This window comes from Protopterus annectens, chromosome 3.part1 (assembly GCF_019279795.1).
Source record: "Protopterus annectens isolate FY-2018-M chromosome 3.part1, PAN1.0, whole genome shotgun sequence".
Lineage (NCBI taxonomy): Eukaryota > Metazoa > Chordata > Ceratodontiformes > Protopteridae > Protopterus > Protopterus annectens.
This window is the reverse complement of record NC_056732.1, coordinates 162,669,816-162,689,800: the sequence shown is the minus strand read 5'-3', so window position 1 is coordinate 162,689,800 and position 19,985 is coordinate 162,669,816. Positions and strand designations below refer to the sequence as shown.

At 41.0% G+C, this 19,985-nt stretch overlaps 1 protein-coding gene across 9 annotated transcripts in view; it reads right to left on the bottom strand.

The window, feature by feature from the left end:
- Positions 1-265: 265 nt before the first annotated feature.
- Positions 266-19,985, bottom strand: part of SVIL (supervillin) — a gene marked incomplete in the record, with an annotated part of 2,930,183 nt that continues 2,910,463 nt past the window's right edge. For 8 of the 9 annotated variants that reach the window (XM_044066681.1, XM_044066680.1, XM_044066686.1 and 5 more), the window contains 1 exon segment: positions 266-2,208. In XM_044066681.1, the coding sequence (XP_043922616.1) occupies positions 2,092-2,208 (117 nt within the window). 9 annotated transcript variants of the gene reach the window in all.

Sequence of the window (19,985 nt, the reverse complement as noted above, 5' to 3'; positions counted from 1 at the left end):
ACTCAGTTTTTTTATTTAGGTACTTACAAATGTCTAATCCATCGACACTTGGAGAAAACTGAGTAATACGCAAAATTCAAGCATGAAACATTAAAACTCTAGCATGAAAAAACTGTAAGGTAAACATCAGTCATTTTATTGAGTAGGACAGAAGTGATGAAACCACAGGATATCAATCATAATACCAAAAACATCATGTGATGTTAATGAAGTAATAAAAATAGCATTAAAAACAGCACACAAAATAAATGAAATACCTCAGTGCTACTTTTTATAGAGATTTATTAGTAGTATAGATTCCTTGGATTTCAATTAACAGAGCTTGGCAAACTCACCAGAGTATTTGTCTGTCTATGCAACTGTACATACATACATACATACATACACAAAAGAATCAAAGACTAACTTGGATTCTGGAGAATGCTCCACTGTTTAAAGCAAAACCAGTACACTGCAACATTTATCTGGGCTATGTCTGGTGTCCTGTTTTCACATCTTTATACTTGCACTCAATAAAATCACCAAATATTAAGTTTTGCATGCCATCACTTTGAAGTACTCTCAGGTTTAATACTATGCACCCATAGTAAATGATACTTTTTAACAGAACAATATTTCTGTGTATAGTAAAAATGCAACTTCAGTGAACGTTCCTGACAAAAAGAAGCACCCAAAGCCGAGACTATTTTAGATGGCTTCATTTTCAAACACAAAATTAAAAACACTGCAGCGATGTGACTGACTGCTTAGAAAACCTTACTGAAAGATTAGCTTTTATTTTAGTTCAGTATAAACTTAAAAAATGCCCTTTCCTCATATGCTTTACAAAAAATGACTCATGCAAACTTGCTTAACCTAATCATTCTGAGCTTTAAATACATTTGTATGTCGCTTACAAGTTCCAGTGTTGAAAAATGATTGCACATAGCAGTACAGCCACTGCTGCACATACACATGCACTAAATCCAAGTCTGTTTGTGTCAGACCCTTCAGCTATTCAGCATTTAGTGTTAGTGACATTTTGTAATCAATTGGCTTGTCAGTGTAATCAACTGGCATGTCAGTCCTAATCAGCCATAATGTGAACAAAACACTGCTTTTTACTGTTAATAATGTAGGCTGTGCAAGCTGGAAAGTGTTTCTAATACAACAGAAGGAAAAAAGAATGTAATATAAAATGCTATACTTCTAAGGAAAGAATTTAATACTCTAAGCAGTTAGCAGCCATTTGGTGCAAGCCAAGACTGATCCATCCTGCTTTGTCATGGGTAGTTGTATTACAAATTAAAGACCCAACAAACTGCTGTGGATACTTCATTCTGCAATTTTTATTTCACAAGCTTTTTTTCAAAGGAGATCTAGTTTACAGATATATAAACTGAGATGTAATTTTTACTGTCACTAGGAAGACTGATACCTTTTTAAACAGTTTTCAAAATGCAGAACTTATTTCATATATAATCTGTACACAAAAGCAAGGCACTATACATTTTCAGATTTAAAGACTGCGTATTTCTGAGTACATTCATGCCATAAATATAAATGTTTTGTTCATCTCCACACCTGAAATATGAACCACAAGTACTGCTATTGCCAAAGGCAATAACAGAGAATACATAAAAAAGATCTGTGGCATGTTTCTAATTTTACCCTTATAAGCCAATTCTCAGCCATCTATCTTCAAAAGGACAAATAATTCTGAAAAAGTGAATATATATAGTGCATTGTTAAATAGATACATATTCTATACTGTGTTTATATAAATATAAATTCTTTGTAATTCACAAACTAACACACAAAAATATCATTTTACAAAAGGAGAAGCTTTTGGTAAACTTTTGTCTGTAGCCAAAGGACACCTCATCATAGATCCAGCAGCCATTGGTTTAAGTGCATAGGAAGCCCACTGCAAAGACTCCCTCCAAGTTAATTGATGGAGACTTCTTCAATCTGTTACAGTATTAGAGAACTCCACAGCAAGCAGCTCCATCTAAAAGCCTCATATACTTCATTCTGAATTCCACGTCAATGTGAACATAGCTGGTCCAAAAATATTTAAAGTGACCGTAGTGGCAGCTCCAGCATAATACTTCATACAAAATCAGTCAAGTGAAAAGTTCTTAAAAAAAGTCCTTTTGCTTTCTTTATGTTTACTTGTTTCCAGGAAGGCAGCACACTGAACTCGTCTCTTGTCATTTGTAATGCTTCCTGCAAAAGAGATACAATAACTTAAGCTGGCTTACTTAGTCTACTATAAATTACATTTCTATCTGAGATCCATAATGTTACACCATATTCACTGAGCAATACGCCACACATTTAAAGGTAGAATTGTAATAATGGAAATGGGGAAAATGACTCAACAATGGAGATCACTGCTGTGGTACAGAGATAAATATTGAAAATACTTCCAGCTCCTCAGATATTAAGTAAATCATCAGAATCTCAGATACATTTTTGCACTCTTAATGGAAGTGCTGGCTGTGATTGCTTTTTAATTTACTTTTGCAACAATGTGTGGATTATTGCTTTAGATCAGAACTGTGATCATATGTATGGTATGCTCATAGCACTTTTACGACTAAAGAACCATCAAAAAAGCTTAGCCATGATAGTCTTTGGTACTAACATTATATATATTAGTTATCCTTGGTATGAAGGATATCTCCACATACACTAAGCACGAATTTATAGTCTCAATCTGATGTCTATTTTTAAAAGCAAATAGTGTTAATTTACTTGGCGTATGCAGGGAGTTTATTCCACAGGTAAGGAATGTACTGGGTTATCAATCTGACATACCAACAGGTGCTGCTGAACTTATATAGTGGAGGTTAAGGTCTCTGGCATGAGTGTTAAGACTATTAGGTGTGAGAAACTGCAGCATGATGGAGAGTAGAGACTTTTGGTGCCCAAAATGTTAATCACCACCACTCAGGAGTTCATATGAGACAGAGTAAGGGGACAAGTAGGGCTCTCCGACTAAATCTTATCATGGTCTAATGGGTAGGAAGCTGCTTATCTGGTCTGCAGTTGTAACTTTTGTCCTCTAAGTAATATGCTGATTTAGCTAATATTCTGGACAAACAGCCATGCCATTAAAGTTTTCAGAATTTAAACCTCAAATGTTTTCAATGGTGCAATTTCTCAGATTCTGCTGAATGCATAAAGACGCATACATACATAGTACTACTGCCATCAGCTGATATTTAGACACACTTAACATTAAGCTTTTAAGTGAGACAGATGGAGTAAAACCTCAGAAAGCAACAGAGATAGAGTTAAATAATGACATTTTCATTATATTTCACTTTTTTCTTCACTCTGTTAATATCACATTACATTAATGGCTACCGTTCTTTACTTCAAATGACCTGCTGTATCTAGTACTGAAGTATACAGTTTCTCCTCCACCTCTACTTTCACTTTTACCCGTTTCCTCTCTTCTTTCATTGTTTAGCATTTTTGCTTAATTACATTTATTGGATGATTACTTCCCTTTCAAACAATGAATAGGCATGATGAGATGAAAATGCTGAACAAATGCAAGACAACAGCCACTGCTAATATGTTAATTCTGTTTCTGAGTTATTTACGTCACTTCTGCCATTTAAAGAAAAAAAAATAATTTTAAAAAATACATAACATACATCATTGGCAGCAAACATCCTAATAGGCCAACTGTCTACACCACCTATAAAATCTTCCAAAAGGCTAACAATAATCCAGTGTTACACTTCGAAAAATAAGCAATAAAAAACACACTCAATCCAATAAAATAAACACTTTTAAATACTAATAAAACAACAAACAAACAGTTCACACCAGCTGGTAAGTGCTTTCATTCTTATAATGGAACTTCTTCATACCCAGTTGCAACAGATAAAAATTCATTAAATACATTTCATTAATTGATATCACTTAACATAAATCAATGATTTAATCCTTTCATTTTCAGGACCACTTTGTAATTCTCCCATTCATTTAAACCAGGAAAACTACAAGCACTTAATTTAATCTGCCAAAGGTATTCTTTCCAATCTAACTCATCTTCTGTATCTAACCTACTCTCAAAATTTAACATTTGATCTATTCAGAAAACCTAAAATTAACTTGTCCTTTTTCCATTTTATGCTTTTTAAAGACATGCTTTGCTAAACCATTATCTAATTCTTCTATTTCTACTGCCCTCAAATGTGTGTACATTCTACCTATATAAAAGGCGGGCACAGCCCACATAACACAATATAAACCACACATTTTGGCCTACAATTATACTCAAGTAATTTGATAACAATCTCTAGCTACTATCTCCACCTGATTATTCTCTAGAACATGAGGGCACAGCTTGCATCTACCACATTTAACCATCCCTTTTTCTTTTCCACTCACAATATCTGCTTTACATTTTAAAGTATTCTTTTAAGGTTTTTTCCTCTTTTGGAAACAAAAATAAGATAATCGCCTACTATATGTTGCACAGCCTCAAAATTCATCAAAAATTTTCAGTTATTTTTAATTATTGATTTTATACTTAATTCATCTACTGAATTATGTAATACACAGGCTACTGCATAATTATTAACTTTGTAAGAATAAAGTACAATAAACCCGCCAAACACTTTGCCGTGTACTTTGTAACGGAACAACAGGGGAACTTTTTACATCTTGTTTTTGGTCTGAAAAGACTGCTTTTGCATATAAAGAAAGGTCCGTTTTTGTCAGCTGTTTACATTAGCTCCGTATTGTGTAACGGAACAACAGGGGAGCTTTCTTCATCTTTTTTCCATCTCGTTTTGTCTGAAAAGACTGTCTGTGCACAAAAAGGAAGGTAACATTACTTGACATTGCCTTTTATATTTGCTATATGTACTTTAAATCAAAGTTAAGGTGTTTCAGGAGCTGACACCAACTTTTTATTTATTTTATTTTATAATTATTAACTTTACCTTCTTTACTTTTCATAACCTCATAATTATTACCTTCTCTCTCATATTTAACCTCTTCTAAAACTTCTTTAATTCTGTGGGATTTCCCCTATTTAAAAATGTTTCCTCCATTTGTTCACATTCTTTGTTTACTTATCTTCTGTCAATGCACTTAACCTCAAAAACTGTCCTTTCACTATATTTCGTTTTAAACTTTTCTTATGAAGACTATTGTAATGTAAATAACTATTACTTTATGTCTCTTTTCTAAGTATCCTAATTTTCAACCTGTTGGCAGATTTATAAACCATTAGGTCCAAGAACTGAATTTCACTTATTCCATACTTATATGTGAACTTTAAATAATTTGTAGCATTGTTTAAATATGCTAAAAATTCCAACAAATTTTTTTCATCACCATTCCATATTGATTCCGGAGTTAATTCTAGATTTTTTAGCCTGGAAAATGAGAGCAAGTGATGTACTGAGCATGTTCAAGTTGTGTAGGAAGTAGATGAGCATGAGACCGAAGGACAAAGAACTTCCAAATGATTACATTAAATTCAGGAGAAGCAGTACAAATAAATCACGACAGAGGTACTGGCTTTGAGAATCAAAGTGAAAAGCAGCAGGCAGCCCAAGGTTTTAACAAAAAATTGAACAAGTGGAGGAAACATTTTTAAATTGGGGATATCCCATGGAATTAAAGAAGTTGTTTACCTTACAAACACAAGGTGCAGGGCTTGATTCTCACATGGGGTAACTGGCTAGGCTGAAAATGGCCCAAAAGGGCAGTTAGCCTAGTACTAATCTATGAATCTTTTAGAAGAGGTTAAATATGAGACAGAAACAGATAATTATGAGGTTAAGAAAAGTAAAGACGGTAAAGTTAATAATTATGCAGTAGCCTGTGTATTACAGAATTCAGTAGATGAATTAAGTATAAAATCAATAATTAAAAAAAATGAAATTTTTGTTGAATTTTGAGGGGGTGCGAGATATAGTAGGATATAGTCCTATTTTTGTTTCTGAGAGAGGAAAAAAATTAAAAGAATACTTTTATAAAAAGTGTAAAGCAGATATTGTGAGTGGAAAAGAAAAAGGGGTGGTTAAATGTGGTAGATGCAAGCTGTGCCCTCATGTTCTACAGAATAATCAGGTGGAGATAGTAGCTAGAGATTATGTTATCAAATTATTTAACAAGTATAATCGTAGGTCAAAATTTGTGGTTTATATTACATTATGTGAGTTATGCCCAGCCTTTGATATAGGCAGAATGAGTAGGGAGTTATATAAAAGAATGTACGAACATTTGAGGGCAGTAGAAATACAAGAATTAAATAATGGTTTAGCAAAGCATGCATTTAAAAAGTATAAAATGGAAAAAAGAAAAGTTAATTTTAGGTTTTCTGAATAGATCAAGTATTAAAAATTTTGTGAGTATGTAAGATGCAGAAGATTAGTTAGACTGGAAAGAATACTGTTGGGCGGGTTAAATTAAATGCTTGTAGTTTTTCTGGTTTAAATGAACAGCAGAATTACAAACTGTTCCTGAAAAAGAAAGGGTTAAATCATTGATTTAAGTCAAGTGACATCAATTACTGAAATGCATATAAATAGAAGTTATGTCCTTACCATAACGTTCCATGTGGAGTGTTCATCTCGCCTTTGTTCTTACACCTGGGTTCGGAGCCAATCCTCGGCTCCGTGTCAGCCGCTTGGCAAAGCTCTGCATCGAGAAGAAGCTCGAGACCAACCTATCTCCCACAATCCCCCTCTGCCTTTACCTCAGATCTAGTTTGCAAGCAAACCAGAAGTCAACGGAAGAGAATATAACACATTCATGCAAAAACATAGCTGAAACACAGCCACAACAACTGAACAAAGGCAGAAGCGGGAGAACCAAACCAGGCACCTAAACTGGACGTTCTTCCTGAGGGTGTTAAGGTGGGAATGTAAGAACAAAGGCGAGATGAACAATCCACATGGAACGTTATGGTAAGGACATAACTTCTATATGTGAGAGTGTTCAATCTCGCCATTTGTTCTTGCACCTGGGTAGCGTCCCTAGCTCCATGTTCCTGAGGAACTCACGGGAGAACGTTCCTGAGCACAGTGGAACCAAAGGTTGCCCTGTCCCTGGAAATCCTATCTACTTTGTAATGAATAATGAATGTATGTGGTTTAGACCAAGTGGTAGCCGCACAAATAGTGTCCAACGGTAGGCGGGCTGCATGAACCAGGGATGTAGATATTGATCTTGTAGAGTGCCCTTTGGGCTGGACAGGTAAATTCTGCTCAGAGGCAGTATAAACAAAAATAATACAATCGGAAAGCCATTTGGAAAGGGTTCGTTTCGTAACTGCCATGCCCTTTCTGCTGTCTGCAAAGGCTATAAAGAGCTGGTCTGTTTTTCTGTGATCCTTTGTTCTATCCAAGTAAAACCTGAGTTGTCTATGAACATCTAACTTGTGTAACATATATTCCAACTTATTGGAATGGTTCTTGAAAAAAGTGGGGAGCTCAATGGACTGATTAATATTATTAACGGAGCAAACTTTGGGAAGAAAGGATGGATTAGTGCGAAGAGATACTCTATCAGGGTGAAAGATCAAATATGGGTGTTTAACGGAAAGAGCTTGAAGTTCCGATACCCGTCTGGCCGATGTGATAGCTACCAGAAAAGGGTTTTCCATGACAAAAACTTCAAAGAACAGGAAGAGGCTGGTTCAAAGGGTGGTAGCATTAGCTGTGATAATAGAAGGTTCAAATTCCAAGGTGATGTAGGAATTCTAACTGGTGGCCTAATATGGAAAGATCCTTTTAGAAAGGCCTTACAAAGTCTATGAGCCATAATAGGAGCCCCATTTTCTCCCACATGAAAGTTTGAAATGGCAGCCAATTGCACTCTCAAACTGGCAGGAGAAGCTCCTTGGTGGAATAGTTCGGCTAAAAACTCCAAGACTTTTAAGAGGGGCTATTACGGGATCCAATTGTTGTGTAGTTGCCCAGTGTACAAAACGCTTCCATTTACTAGTGTAAATCTTTGTAGTGGAAGCTTTATGAGAAGCCACCAGAATATTTTGAACTGCAGGGGAAAGAAGATCAGATCTGGCTAAGAAGGGAAGTGGAGCAGGCAAGCTGCTAGTCTGAGGGAGAGTAGCGACGGGTGGGGGAGCCCCTGACGAGTGGGTCAGCAGATCCGGCTCCGGGTCCAGAATCCAGGGTTCCCGAATTCGGTGTGCTAGAAGAAAGGGAAACCAAATTTGACGAGGCCAGAATGGGGCAATGAGGATTATTGTCCTTTGCAGGTTGTTGGCTTTCTGTAGAAATTTTGCAATCAGGGGAATAGGAGGAAAGGTGTACAGGAGACCCGGGGGCCAATCATGAACCAGAGCGTCCCTGGGGACTTCCCCTGGAGGGGGTAATAGGGCAAAATAGCTTCTGCATTTGGCGTTCATTGGAGACGCAAACAGATCGCAGCAAGGCTGGCCCCACTTGCGAAAAATTTCCTTCGCAATTGATTGTTTGAGGGACCACTCGTGAGGTAACAGGATGGCTCTGCTCGACCTGTCCGCTATGACGTTGGATAACCCCGGGATGTGCGTTGCTATCAGAAAGCGACCCGTGGACTCTGCCCATTGCCAGATTCTCATGGCCTCTCTGCATAGTTGATAAGACTTGGTTCCCCCTTGGTTGTTTATGTACCAGACTACGGACATGTTGTCCAACTGAACTGCAATGGTCCCTAGAGGAAGAAGGGGAGAAAAGTGTTGCAATGCTAGAAACACTGCCCTCATCTCTAGAACATTGATGTGCAGATTGTACTCCAATTTGGTCCATTCGCCTTGGACTGTCTGTCCCTGAAAGATGCCCCCCCACCCTATCAGGGAAGCGTCCGTGGTCACCGTAGCTGTCAGCGTGGGTAGCACAAATGGTCTTCCGCTGGAGAGATTGCAAGTCTGAAGCCACCAAGACAGGTGTGATTTGCAGATGTTCGTGATGTGAATTTCATGTGTCAGGGGTAACTGTTGGAACAACCACTGTGCAAACAGTAGCCATTGAAGAACTCTCATGTGCAGTCTTCCCAAGGGTATCGCAATGAGGGAAGCTGCCATGAGACCCAAAACCTTCAGAACCAGTTTTGCTGGGGATTTTTTGGATAATAGGAGAAGAGATATATGGATTTGTAGGGAGGCTATTCTTTCTGGAGGAAGCCTTAGGATTAAGCAACGCATATCCAATTCTGCTCCTATGAATGAGATATGCTGTGATGGCTGTAATAAAGATTTTTCGAAATTTACGGAAATTCCGAGATAAACACAGAGTTGTAGTGTGTAATCCCTGGCCTGAAATCAGTCGACGCTCGGTGGTGGCAGAAAGGAGCCAGTCGTCCAGATACGGAAACACCTGGAATCCCAGGCGTCTCAAGTGAGACGCTACCACTGCCATACATTTGGTGAAAACCCTGGGGGCTGAGGTCAGACCAAAGGGCAGGGCTCGAAACTGAAAGTGACTGGCTCCCAGCCGGAAGCGCAAGTGATCCCTGGACGCCCTGGCCATTTTGATGTGGTAGTACGCGTCCTTTAGATCTATTGAGCACATCCAGTCGTTCTTCTGTAAGAATGGAAGGATCGATTGAAGCGTGACCATCCGGAACTTTTCTTTCTTGATGAAGGTACTGAGCTTGCTTAGGTCCAGAATTGGCCAACAGTCCCCTGTCTTTTTTGGAACTAAAAAGAACCTTGAGTAAGTTCCGAATCCTCTTTGGTCCGCTGGGACTGGTTGGATGACTCTTTTTTTCTAGCAGCTTTGAAGTTTCTATAGCTGCAGGGCCTCGCAGATGGGGCGGTTCATCTGGGAGTCTTTTCTGCGGAATTGGGGGCAATAGGAAAGGAATTCTGTAACCTCTGGTAACAATGCTTTTTACCCAATTGTCTGATGTAAGACTTTGCCAGGCCTGAGGGTATAAAGCTAAGTGACCCCCGACTGCCACCAGAGCAGGACAGTCGGGCCTCCTCTCAGGAGTGCTGGAAAGGTTTCCCAGGGAGTGTATCCCTGTCACCTTGGTTTTGCGGACCCCCTCTGCCGCCAGGGCGACGTCTTCCACCTCTGCCCCCTCCTCTGCCTCTAGAGGGGGCATCACCCTGTGTGCCTGGGAAAGAGCCTTGGGGTTTTCGAAACCACATTTTTCTACCATGTTGCCCTTTGGGGTACGGTCTGGATGGGATGGAAAAACGGACTCCGACAGCAGACAGAGTCTTTCCCTCTTGCTCACACCGGGTAAGGGTCTCCTTTACTTTTGGGCCAAAGAGAGTGGCACCATCAAATGGGGTGTTAGTAAAGGAAGACTTGAAGGCTTCCGCAAAGGAACATAAGCGCATCCAGGATTGTCTACGAAGAGCAATCGCTGAAGCCGCAGCCCCACTCGATCCTTCGGCTGCGTATGAGATCAGCCTCATGGACGAGTTTGCAATAGATGTAAGGGTATTGAGTTGTGCTGTAACTTTCTCCGAGACAGCAGCATCTGTAGTACCCTGGAGGGTATCTCCCAACTCTTTGATTAGATCCCTCTGTAACCGTGTGAAATGGGTCAAATAGTTCAGGGATCGCATGGAAAAAGGCGCTGAACTAAAAATGCGCTTCCCATATCTGTCCATAGTCCTAGAATCTCTGTTAGGAGGATGGACAGATGAGGAAGATTCAGACATCTCCTTTTTCGTGGCCGCTGCCACCACCATAGCGTCCACTGGAACTCCCTTTGTCAGATAAGCCTTGTCTTGTGGGGCAGTAATATATTTATTAGGCTTTCTAGGGACTGGCTCCACCGTGTCAGGTGTCTCCCACGCCCTTCGAGCAATCAATTCCATCAACTCATCGAAGGGCGGAGTGACCCAGGAGGAGGAAGGGCGAGCACCGAATGCCTTCAGCAAGACTGAGGATCCTCAGAAGGGGGTAGGGCTTGCCAATCACCTCTCTGTTTTAGGATCTCCAGGATGTCAGAAAAGGAGACATCCTCTGAGGGTGATTTTGGGGACCCTTCTGACTCATCTAAGTCAGTGTCCGATGTCAAGGATTCTTGTGGAGAATCCAAGTGTCTCCTCTTACACAATCTTTTCCTCGGAACTTCTTCGGGGGGAGCATCCGATGAAGCCTCCGAGGAAGAGGGGGCACCCTCTGGGGGTGGCTGAGACACTGGTGCTCGATGCTTAGATGTAGCCGTGGGTGCAGAGGAGGATAACGGACCCTTATGGGAAGGAGAAGCTGTTTCTGCTGAAGTGGTTGTCTGAGTTGACACCACCTTCCTCATGAGGTCGAAGGCCCCTGGGTCCCGAGTCGAGGTATCCCTCGGTTCTGAAGAAAACTGAGGAATCCCCGAGACAGGAACCGATGGCATCGACCCCGAGGACGGAGCCGAGTCGATCCGAGCCGAGGCTCCGAGAGGGAGAGTCGGAACTGAAACGTCGGTCCGACTCTCGGTCCCCGATCCAAGGATGGATCTTCGGCTCCGCGACTCCGGTACTGGGTCCGTCGGAGTCAAGGTGAACGGTGCCGACCGAGAAAAAGACGGTTCCAGCACCGAGGGCTCCACAATCATCAGATCAGCCTCTCCCGGCTCCGAAGTCTGGATAGGCCTCGGAGGAGGAACAGATGGCGATAAGGGAAGGCCTTCGAGTCTCGACACCAACTGGGAGGAGACAGAGATGAGTTTGGACAAGGCCGTATTCTCCATCAATTTCTGCACCATGCGGTCTACATCGGTGTCGGAGAGGGGCCTAGAAGAATGCGTTGAAGGAATCGAAGACGGAGCCGACCTCAAAAGTACAGGAGGAGGAAGCTCCGTCACCGGTTCCAAGACTCGAGGCTCGGTAACTGACAAAAGTTCAACACTCGGCCCCGAGGTCTGTGGAACTGGTGAGCGAACTTTAAATGAAGAGCTCGGAGCCGATGACATGGGCTCCGACGTCTTCGATTCCTTAAAGGATTTAGATGTCTGGTCTGATGCATCCAGAGCCTCTTGGAATGCAGGCTTCAAAAGGCCTCTATCCATAAGTTTCCTGTGCCTATCTGTCATGACCCTTCCACTGAAAGAATGACAGATGGAGCAGTCTTCTTGCAGATGGAGAGGGCCAAGACAGTAGACGCAGGAACTATGATTATCTGTGACAGACATTTTCTGTCCACATTGGCACCGTTTGAAGCCTGATTTAGCTTTTTCAGACATGTTAACAGTACAGTCAAATCCAAAAAGTTAAACAGTGTAATAGCCAGTAATAATGTCAAATCCAGTAATAAAAGTCAAATCCGGTAGTTAAAGTCAAATCCTGTTAAAGTCAAATCTTGAGTATAAAGTTAAAGGGTGGGGTAGGCCCCGAGGGAACTAACTTTAAATACGTATATAAAATTTATATACGTACTCGAGAAACCCTCAACACACTACACACACACACACACACACACACACACACACACACACACAACTAACTTTAAGTAAAGTAGAAGAGAAAATTTATCCAAAAAAATATTAGATAAAAACAATCTTAGCTTGAGGTGGTCCGAGCTCATCAAAAATGATGCAAACATTGCAGCGGCAAACTAGATCTGAGGTAAAGGCAGAGGGGGATTGTGGGAGATAGGTTGGTCTCGAGCTTCTTCTCGATGCAGAGCTTTGCCAAGCGGCCGACACGGAGCCGAGGATTGGCTCCGAACCCAGGTGCAAGAACAAACGGCGAGATTGAACACTCTCACATTGAAGTTTTATCTGTTACAACTGGGTCTGAAGAAGTTCCATTAAAGGAACACAATCAATAACCTATGAAATCTGCCAAACTCCCTCTTCAACCTTCAAATTAAACCCATTCATATTGTTCAACCTCTTAGAGCAAGAAATCTGGACAGAACCACAAATAATGGGGAAGGGGGGCAGAGGCCCCAAAATAGGGACATTTTTAAATGTTGCTCTTACAAACTTAGAAAGTTGATGGAACAGGTTTTGAGTTAGCATTAATTTTCTGAAGGATATGAAGCCTGAAACTCACATTTGTCTTTCATTATATTCTGACTTGGATACTCAACAATTTGCCAATGATTTGCTAGAAAACCACAATTTTATGAGAAACTTACCAAAAATATGAGGCAAAAATCTGGGCATTCTGTGAAAATCTGGTCAGTTGAGAGGTATGAATCCATTACTGTCACCTCTGTTTGCAATGCACACATGCATTACACCCTACATGAAAGGGTTTAAATAAAGTTCAAAGTCTGAAGTTTCATAAACATGCAACCTATTTTATAACACAAGTGCTCTCATGTAAAACTAATGAGAAAATATTTACAGGAACTGTCAAAAAGGGAAAAACAAGCAAGTCATCCAACTTAAAAATAAAACGTATGCAAACAAAACAGACCGATGTGAAGGGAGTGCAAAGGTACTATGCAACTCCAAAGACAACTGTCCTGTAAAAATACAAAACATCTTAAGAAAATATGTACAAACGTTGGCTTACATTGATTGTCACTGTTGAAGTGACACCCGACCCCTTGTGCAAAAAATGGGAAAAAGGGTTTTCGTTGGATGGATGAATGAACAGACTACAAAAAGAAAAAAAAAAACATTTTTATTATTTCAGCTGATCTCTGAGTGGAACCTCAAAGTAGTGAGACTATTTAGTTTATCATCCCTTCCAGTTTTCTCTTTAAAGCTCTCATGCTTACAGCTGTGACTTGCCACATCTTGCTAGAAAAGCATGCCTAACCCCCGAATTACTCACGTCACCTCCTAACAACAAGGAAGAATGACATTCTGTTTATAAAGATGTATATATACACACCTGGCCAGTCTTAAAAGGAACAATAAGAGCTACTGATGGATGAAGGTGGTGCCCAAGAACACAGTGGGATAGCAGCACAGATGCACAGTGAGGAATACCTCATCAATGACCAGCTGATACTGAAGAAACATACCCATTACAAATGTCTGTGCCCTCCTTAAGTTTTACAAGAAGAACCATATTTATTTTATTTATTTATTGAAATACACAATAAAACAAATCCTAGGATAAAAGGAGCCAGAGGACAGACAAAAGTTAAAGCTCAGAAGGTGAAGTTCTGAAGTACTTAACCCCTGACAAAGTGGCTGTGGTAAAAATGTCCCCAGTGGAAACATTTTTGAAGCAAGAACGGAGAGACTTCATGCTCCTAGAGGAGAATATTCTGACAGCAGTATTTTCCAATGGAAGGCTTTCACTGCTTGATGACAAAACCTAATACGGTTTACAATTGATTTAAAAATGGTGTGGTTGGCAACTGCAAGCTTCTCTACTCCCTAAATAAAGGACAGAAATAACTTTTCTGTCTTTCTACCTTTATAAACTTATGCACTCACCTGAAGATAATATTGGAACTGGCAGTTCACACACAAGGTTATGAAGCCCCTCCACACATACACAAACCACTGAAGTGAATGGACTAATTCAAAGACCATTCTGACACCACTTTGGAAGTATGGATTTGCCCTAATGGACACCTCATCATTTTTATTTATTTCTATTTGGTAAGTGAATAAGTGGTCTGGTCCAAAGACCCTTTTCAGCCATGACCCAAGCACTAAGGAAATACAGAACATAAACTGGAATGAGTTGCATGCAACAACAAGCAAAACAATAATGTAGGACAGAACAGCAAGTCTGAATGTATATGTAGAGAATAAAAGTAAATCCACGTAAGTTGCTCTTACCATAACAGCAGATGCTCGGATTCCTCACAGCTGCAGTGGTGTCTGACTATATGGGTCAAATCCAGCCCAGGATAGAAAAGCCAGCCAGTCTCCAAAAGTCTGTGGCTACCTCAAACACACACACACACACACACACACACACAAGCGTGCAAGCACCCAGGCCCTCTATGGCTTGAGAAAGGTGTCCTGGACCTGGAGAAGGAATCCATTTAATAATGCTTTATAAAAGTACAGCTGCCTATAAAGGTTCTAGAGTCCACCTCTTTCCGATATACCTGAAAAGTAAAGCAAGCTCTAGAAGAATGTGCCTTGATTCAACCTAGAATTATTTTACCATTGTGGGCATTACAAGGGAAAAATAACATGGAATGACCAGCAGACTGACCTGAAATGGGCTGTCCTTTTCTTTGTTCCATCATAGAAATTATATAGCTGTTTAGCTTTCCTAAAGGACTAAGTACTGACAAGATAATATCCAAGTTATGTAGGCATGCCCAGAGTATACAGAATTCATTTGTCCCGGGTATTAAAATTCAGGGCAGAATACAGAGAGAATGATGACTAGATTCACAGCAAACTCTGAAACTACTATAGGCATGAATGAGGAATCTGTTATAGAAGTAACCCTAGCTCCAAGGAAAATCAAAGATGGTTCACCCACCATGAGAACTTGCAACTTGGATACTCTAGTGCAAACATTAGAGCAATAAGCAGAACAGTCATTTAAATATCAAGACAAAAGAACTTGTTCAAGTGAAAGGATTCTACTTTTCCTGCACAAAGTAAAGCTGAAAGTTGCAGTGAGTTAGGCCTTCTGCCCTTGCTCTACTGTCTTCCAAATAACATTTGTAGTCACTCAGCAGGTATGTGCTTATTTTCAACTGTTTTCTGCACTTTCTGATCAACTAAAACAATATTTGCTGAATACCTGTTTGTTTAAAGTTTGCAACTGTATTTTACTGCATTTTTAGATGATAGGTTAACTGAATTCCTCTAACTACTGTAATTACTGTTCATCTGCTTGTTTTGTTCTTTTTACTTGTTTGCTGCACTTGAAAAACACTAGCATAGACTAAACTCAGGTATTTAATGAATCTAGTACTGTTTGTGAACTTTGGAACTTGTAAAACAGTTTATCTTTTGTCTGGAGAGGCCCCCTGTACCCTTGTGGCAGGAAGGAACAATTTGGACTAATCTAGCTAGAGCTACTGTTGCAGGACTCTGTTTAGGGCATTTTGATTGGATAATTTGAACTTTGGCTGGTTCCTGTTTTTCTGCTTTAAAAAGCCCGTGTCTGAACCAGTTTGTGCTTGTTTGCACATTGTGCACTACTGCACAGAGGGATTCCTGGTTACAGATGCCGGCTCTTTAGCCTCTCAAATATTACCTAAGCCAGAGCTCTTCATGCCTAAACTTACTAGTACCTTCCTCTGCTGTATTCCCTCTTCAAATGTTATAGCCAGACCAAGATTATTTCTAGGACCATGAACTTTTCCCTACTTTTCTCCTACCAGCCTGGTTGATATTGGTCTACTAAGACAGTGTAGCAAATGCCTCGTGTTCATTGACAACCCCTACTTCTAAATCATTCCTATACCATTTGTGAGAGATGCACCTACATTATGAATCTGGAATCACAGCGCTTTCTCGAAATAGACAGCAATACAGAGCAGATTGTCAGCCCGCCTACTACAACCCCTACTCATGACACATAGCATGCACACAGATCAACATATACAGAGGTTCTCACAAAAAATCTACCTGAACAGCAGAGACCTCCAAAACACACATACTAAACCAGCCGTAACACCCAACACACATAATGATACAAGCACAAGTATTTCACCATCAAAAGACCATAAGGCAAAACACATCCACTCCAAATATCTTAGTCATAGGTGACTCTATAGTGGGACACACAGATGTCCCCCCTCACCAGGCTGAACAAGGAGAAAGTCACAGTCAGCTGTCTTTCTGGTGTCAGGATTCATCAGATCATGCAGGCACACAAATCTCTCAACAAGTACAGTTATAATTTGGTCATAGAGCATGTTGGTGTGAATGACTTGAGACGTACCTCCCTGGACTACATGGAGAGACATGATTGTGCTCTCTGATTATGTGCCACAGGCAGGTATGTCTCTAGCCTTGAGCAGCATATTACCCTCGCCTAGGATGATACCACAATATAAACAGAAAATCATTGGCTTCAATAATTGGTTTAGTTTCTGGTGTCATTCTAAGGGGATCCAGTTTCTGTCAGCCTGGGATGACATGACCGAAAGACCTTGATGCTTTGCCAGAGATGGTCTTCAGGCCTTTTTTAGGCAAGGTCACAAGGACAAAATTCATGACTTAAAAATTTAATCAGAAAACAACCTCAAGGTTATGCTGCTAAACACAAGGAGTCTTAGCATGAAAGTGCACTGTTGGTTCATATGTTCATAGGTGTGTACTAGGTTAATGGCCCTGGAGCCTTTACAAGCCTAGCCCATAGGATTACCCTGGCATCGTGCCACCTGACTGTAGTTCCCAGTACCTCTGTCGAGTAGAGTCACTGGAGTGATCCCCGGGGTGAATTTCCTATTTCCCATCCACTCATCAAGATTTCTCTTGAAGAGGGCCAGTGAGAATTAACATGTATGGGAAGTCTATTCCATAGCATGGGCAGCCTCTGAGTTATGAACCTGTCCCTCCAGCTTGTTCTGTTGATTGTGGTAATGAGGTTGAGGTCTCTGGAGAGTGTAGTGCGGAGGGATTGGGATTTCTTTAGATGTAGCATTTCTAACAGAGCTGGGTTAGACATGGCTTTGTGAGTCAAGCAGAGATCACCTCTAAGTAAGCGATATGAGACAGAGAATAGTTGGAGTTTTTTTGAGTTTGTCCACATAGGACAAGTGTTTAAGGCCTAGGATCCTCTTTTTCAAGTCATTGCCAGCTACAGGACCCTTTTCATGAATCAGGCACCCACTCTGCCTACTTGAATCTACTGGAATCAATCAAGATACATCCACACACCATGGTTCTGGGTGATTTTAATTACCCGTCCATTGACTAGGTAAATTACTTGTGCTCAAACTCACTTGCCCAAAGGTTCCCAGAGTTCATTAACTCCAATGCCCCGGACCAGCTGGTGGACACCCCAACTAGGGGAGCCAACATTCTGGATCTGGTGCTTATCAATATGGGGTCCATTGTAGCACTCCCACTGTGAGATCTTCCCTTGTCAGATATGACCACAAATTAGGCTCATTTGAGTTAACTATGTCACCTGACCCCTCCTCCCAGCAGCAACTAAACTAAAAACTTCTCCAAAGCAGTTTATATCCTTCTAAGGGATGACCTAAATAGCTTCACTGCACCTCCCTCTCAGATGTAACTGGCAACTACGCAGAATCCTACACCAATGCATTTTACAAACACCTGTACAACTGCATTGATGCGGCTGTACCTGATGGGACCAAAACAAGCATTTCAAGGAAGAGCAAACCTGCCTGGTGGACAACTGCCATTAACAGGCTTTACAATAATAAGAAGAAATTGATATCCAAAAGTAAGAGGGAGCATGCCCTTAACTGGGAACACCCCCTCCTCAGCTCAAACAAGCAAATAAGCCTTCTTGTGAAGTCCTCCAAAGCAAACTATGAATCCAAATTAGCATCCTCAACTAAGGACAACCATAAGGCATTCTTTAGTTACATCCATAGCCTAAAAGGTAAAACTCAGATATGCAGCAAACTGGTAGTTAATGATACCGCATACACTGAGCCTGTGGACACAGCAAACCTGTTAGCCAACAGGTTCTGTGAAAACTTCACTCCCCTGTCCCCACCAAACATACCCCATGATATTCCTTCCACCTGCCCCCCACCTTGTATCTCTGGACAGCAGGTCATATACACCCGCTACAAAGCCAAAAACACAGCATCTATGGGACCTGATAACATCCCAGGCTGCGTCCTACATGGGCTCCAACAAGAACTAGCAACACCATTGAGTACTCTCTTCAATCTTAGTCTAAGCACTGGCTTCATCCCAGCTGAATGGAAAACAGCCACAGTTACCCCCCTGCACAAAGGTGGTGCTTCCACTGACCCTGGGAACTATAGACCTATTTGCCTCACTAGCCTTATGTCTGCAAGGCCATGGAAGGATTCATCATGGAACTTATCAACAAATATATAGGTAATCTCCAAACGCTTGACCCTACTCAGTTTGGATTTGTCAAAGGGAGAACATGCCTATCAAACCAGGTAGATTTCTTCAAGACAGTCGCTAGAGCCCTGGACGAGGGGAAAGCTGTGCATACAGCCTACCTGCACTTGGCCACAGGTTTTGACACTATTCCCCACTCAGGCATCATTGACAAACTCACCCAGCTATGTATCAAACCCTATATCATTAGGTGGGGTGCTAACTGGCTCATCGATAGAACCCATACAGTCAAAATAGGTGCATCCACCTCCAATAGCAGACCCGTAACCAGTAGTGCCCCACGGGGAACAGTCCTGGGACCTCTTCAGAATCTATTTCTCTGAAGTACAAGAAAAAACTAAAGGTCTGTGGCTGACACAGTTTGCTGATGAGTGCAAACTGGGAGCAGTCATAGAATCCCCAAACGATGTGAACATCCTACAAAACCATCTTATGCAAACAAATGTTGGTGCCAAAGTCACTGCCTTAAACGCAATGCAAAAAAATGTATTATCATTCCTTTCGCTAAAAGCAATGTTCTGGCCAACTACCACATCAATAGAAGTACCCCAAGCACGCTCTCGATGGTAAGAGACCTGGGCAAACAGGTTGACAGCAACTTTACCTTTGATCACCATGTCTCCACAGTGGTAAGAAGGGTATTCTATATTGCTCTAAGTAAGGGCATTGCCTCTAGAAAAAAATTGTAACCTCCCTGTACTCTTCCCTCATCAGGCCAATAATTGCGTACAATGCTCCTTTTGGTATATACCTTTCCAAGCACCTGCAGCAATTAGAGAGACCACAAAGGTTCCTCACAAGGAGAATTCAAGGTCTTCAGCACCTGTCCTACGTCGATCAGCTGAAATCACTGTCAATTTACTCTGTTTCATACAGACTACTCAGAGGCCATCTCTGCCTTGCATATAAGGCAATCTCTGACTCTGCTTTATTGGAAATCTGCATATCCGTAAATCCAATGTCTCAGGCTACTCACTCTAAAGACTTTAACCTGGTATGTGACATTAATAAAACCTGCTGGAGGGACACATCTGTCTCCCAGAGGTTACCACATCTGTGGAACAGGTTCTCAGTTCATGTAAAGTAGAACACCTCTTTGGCCCTCT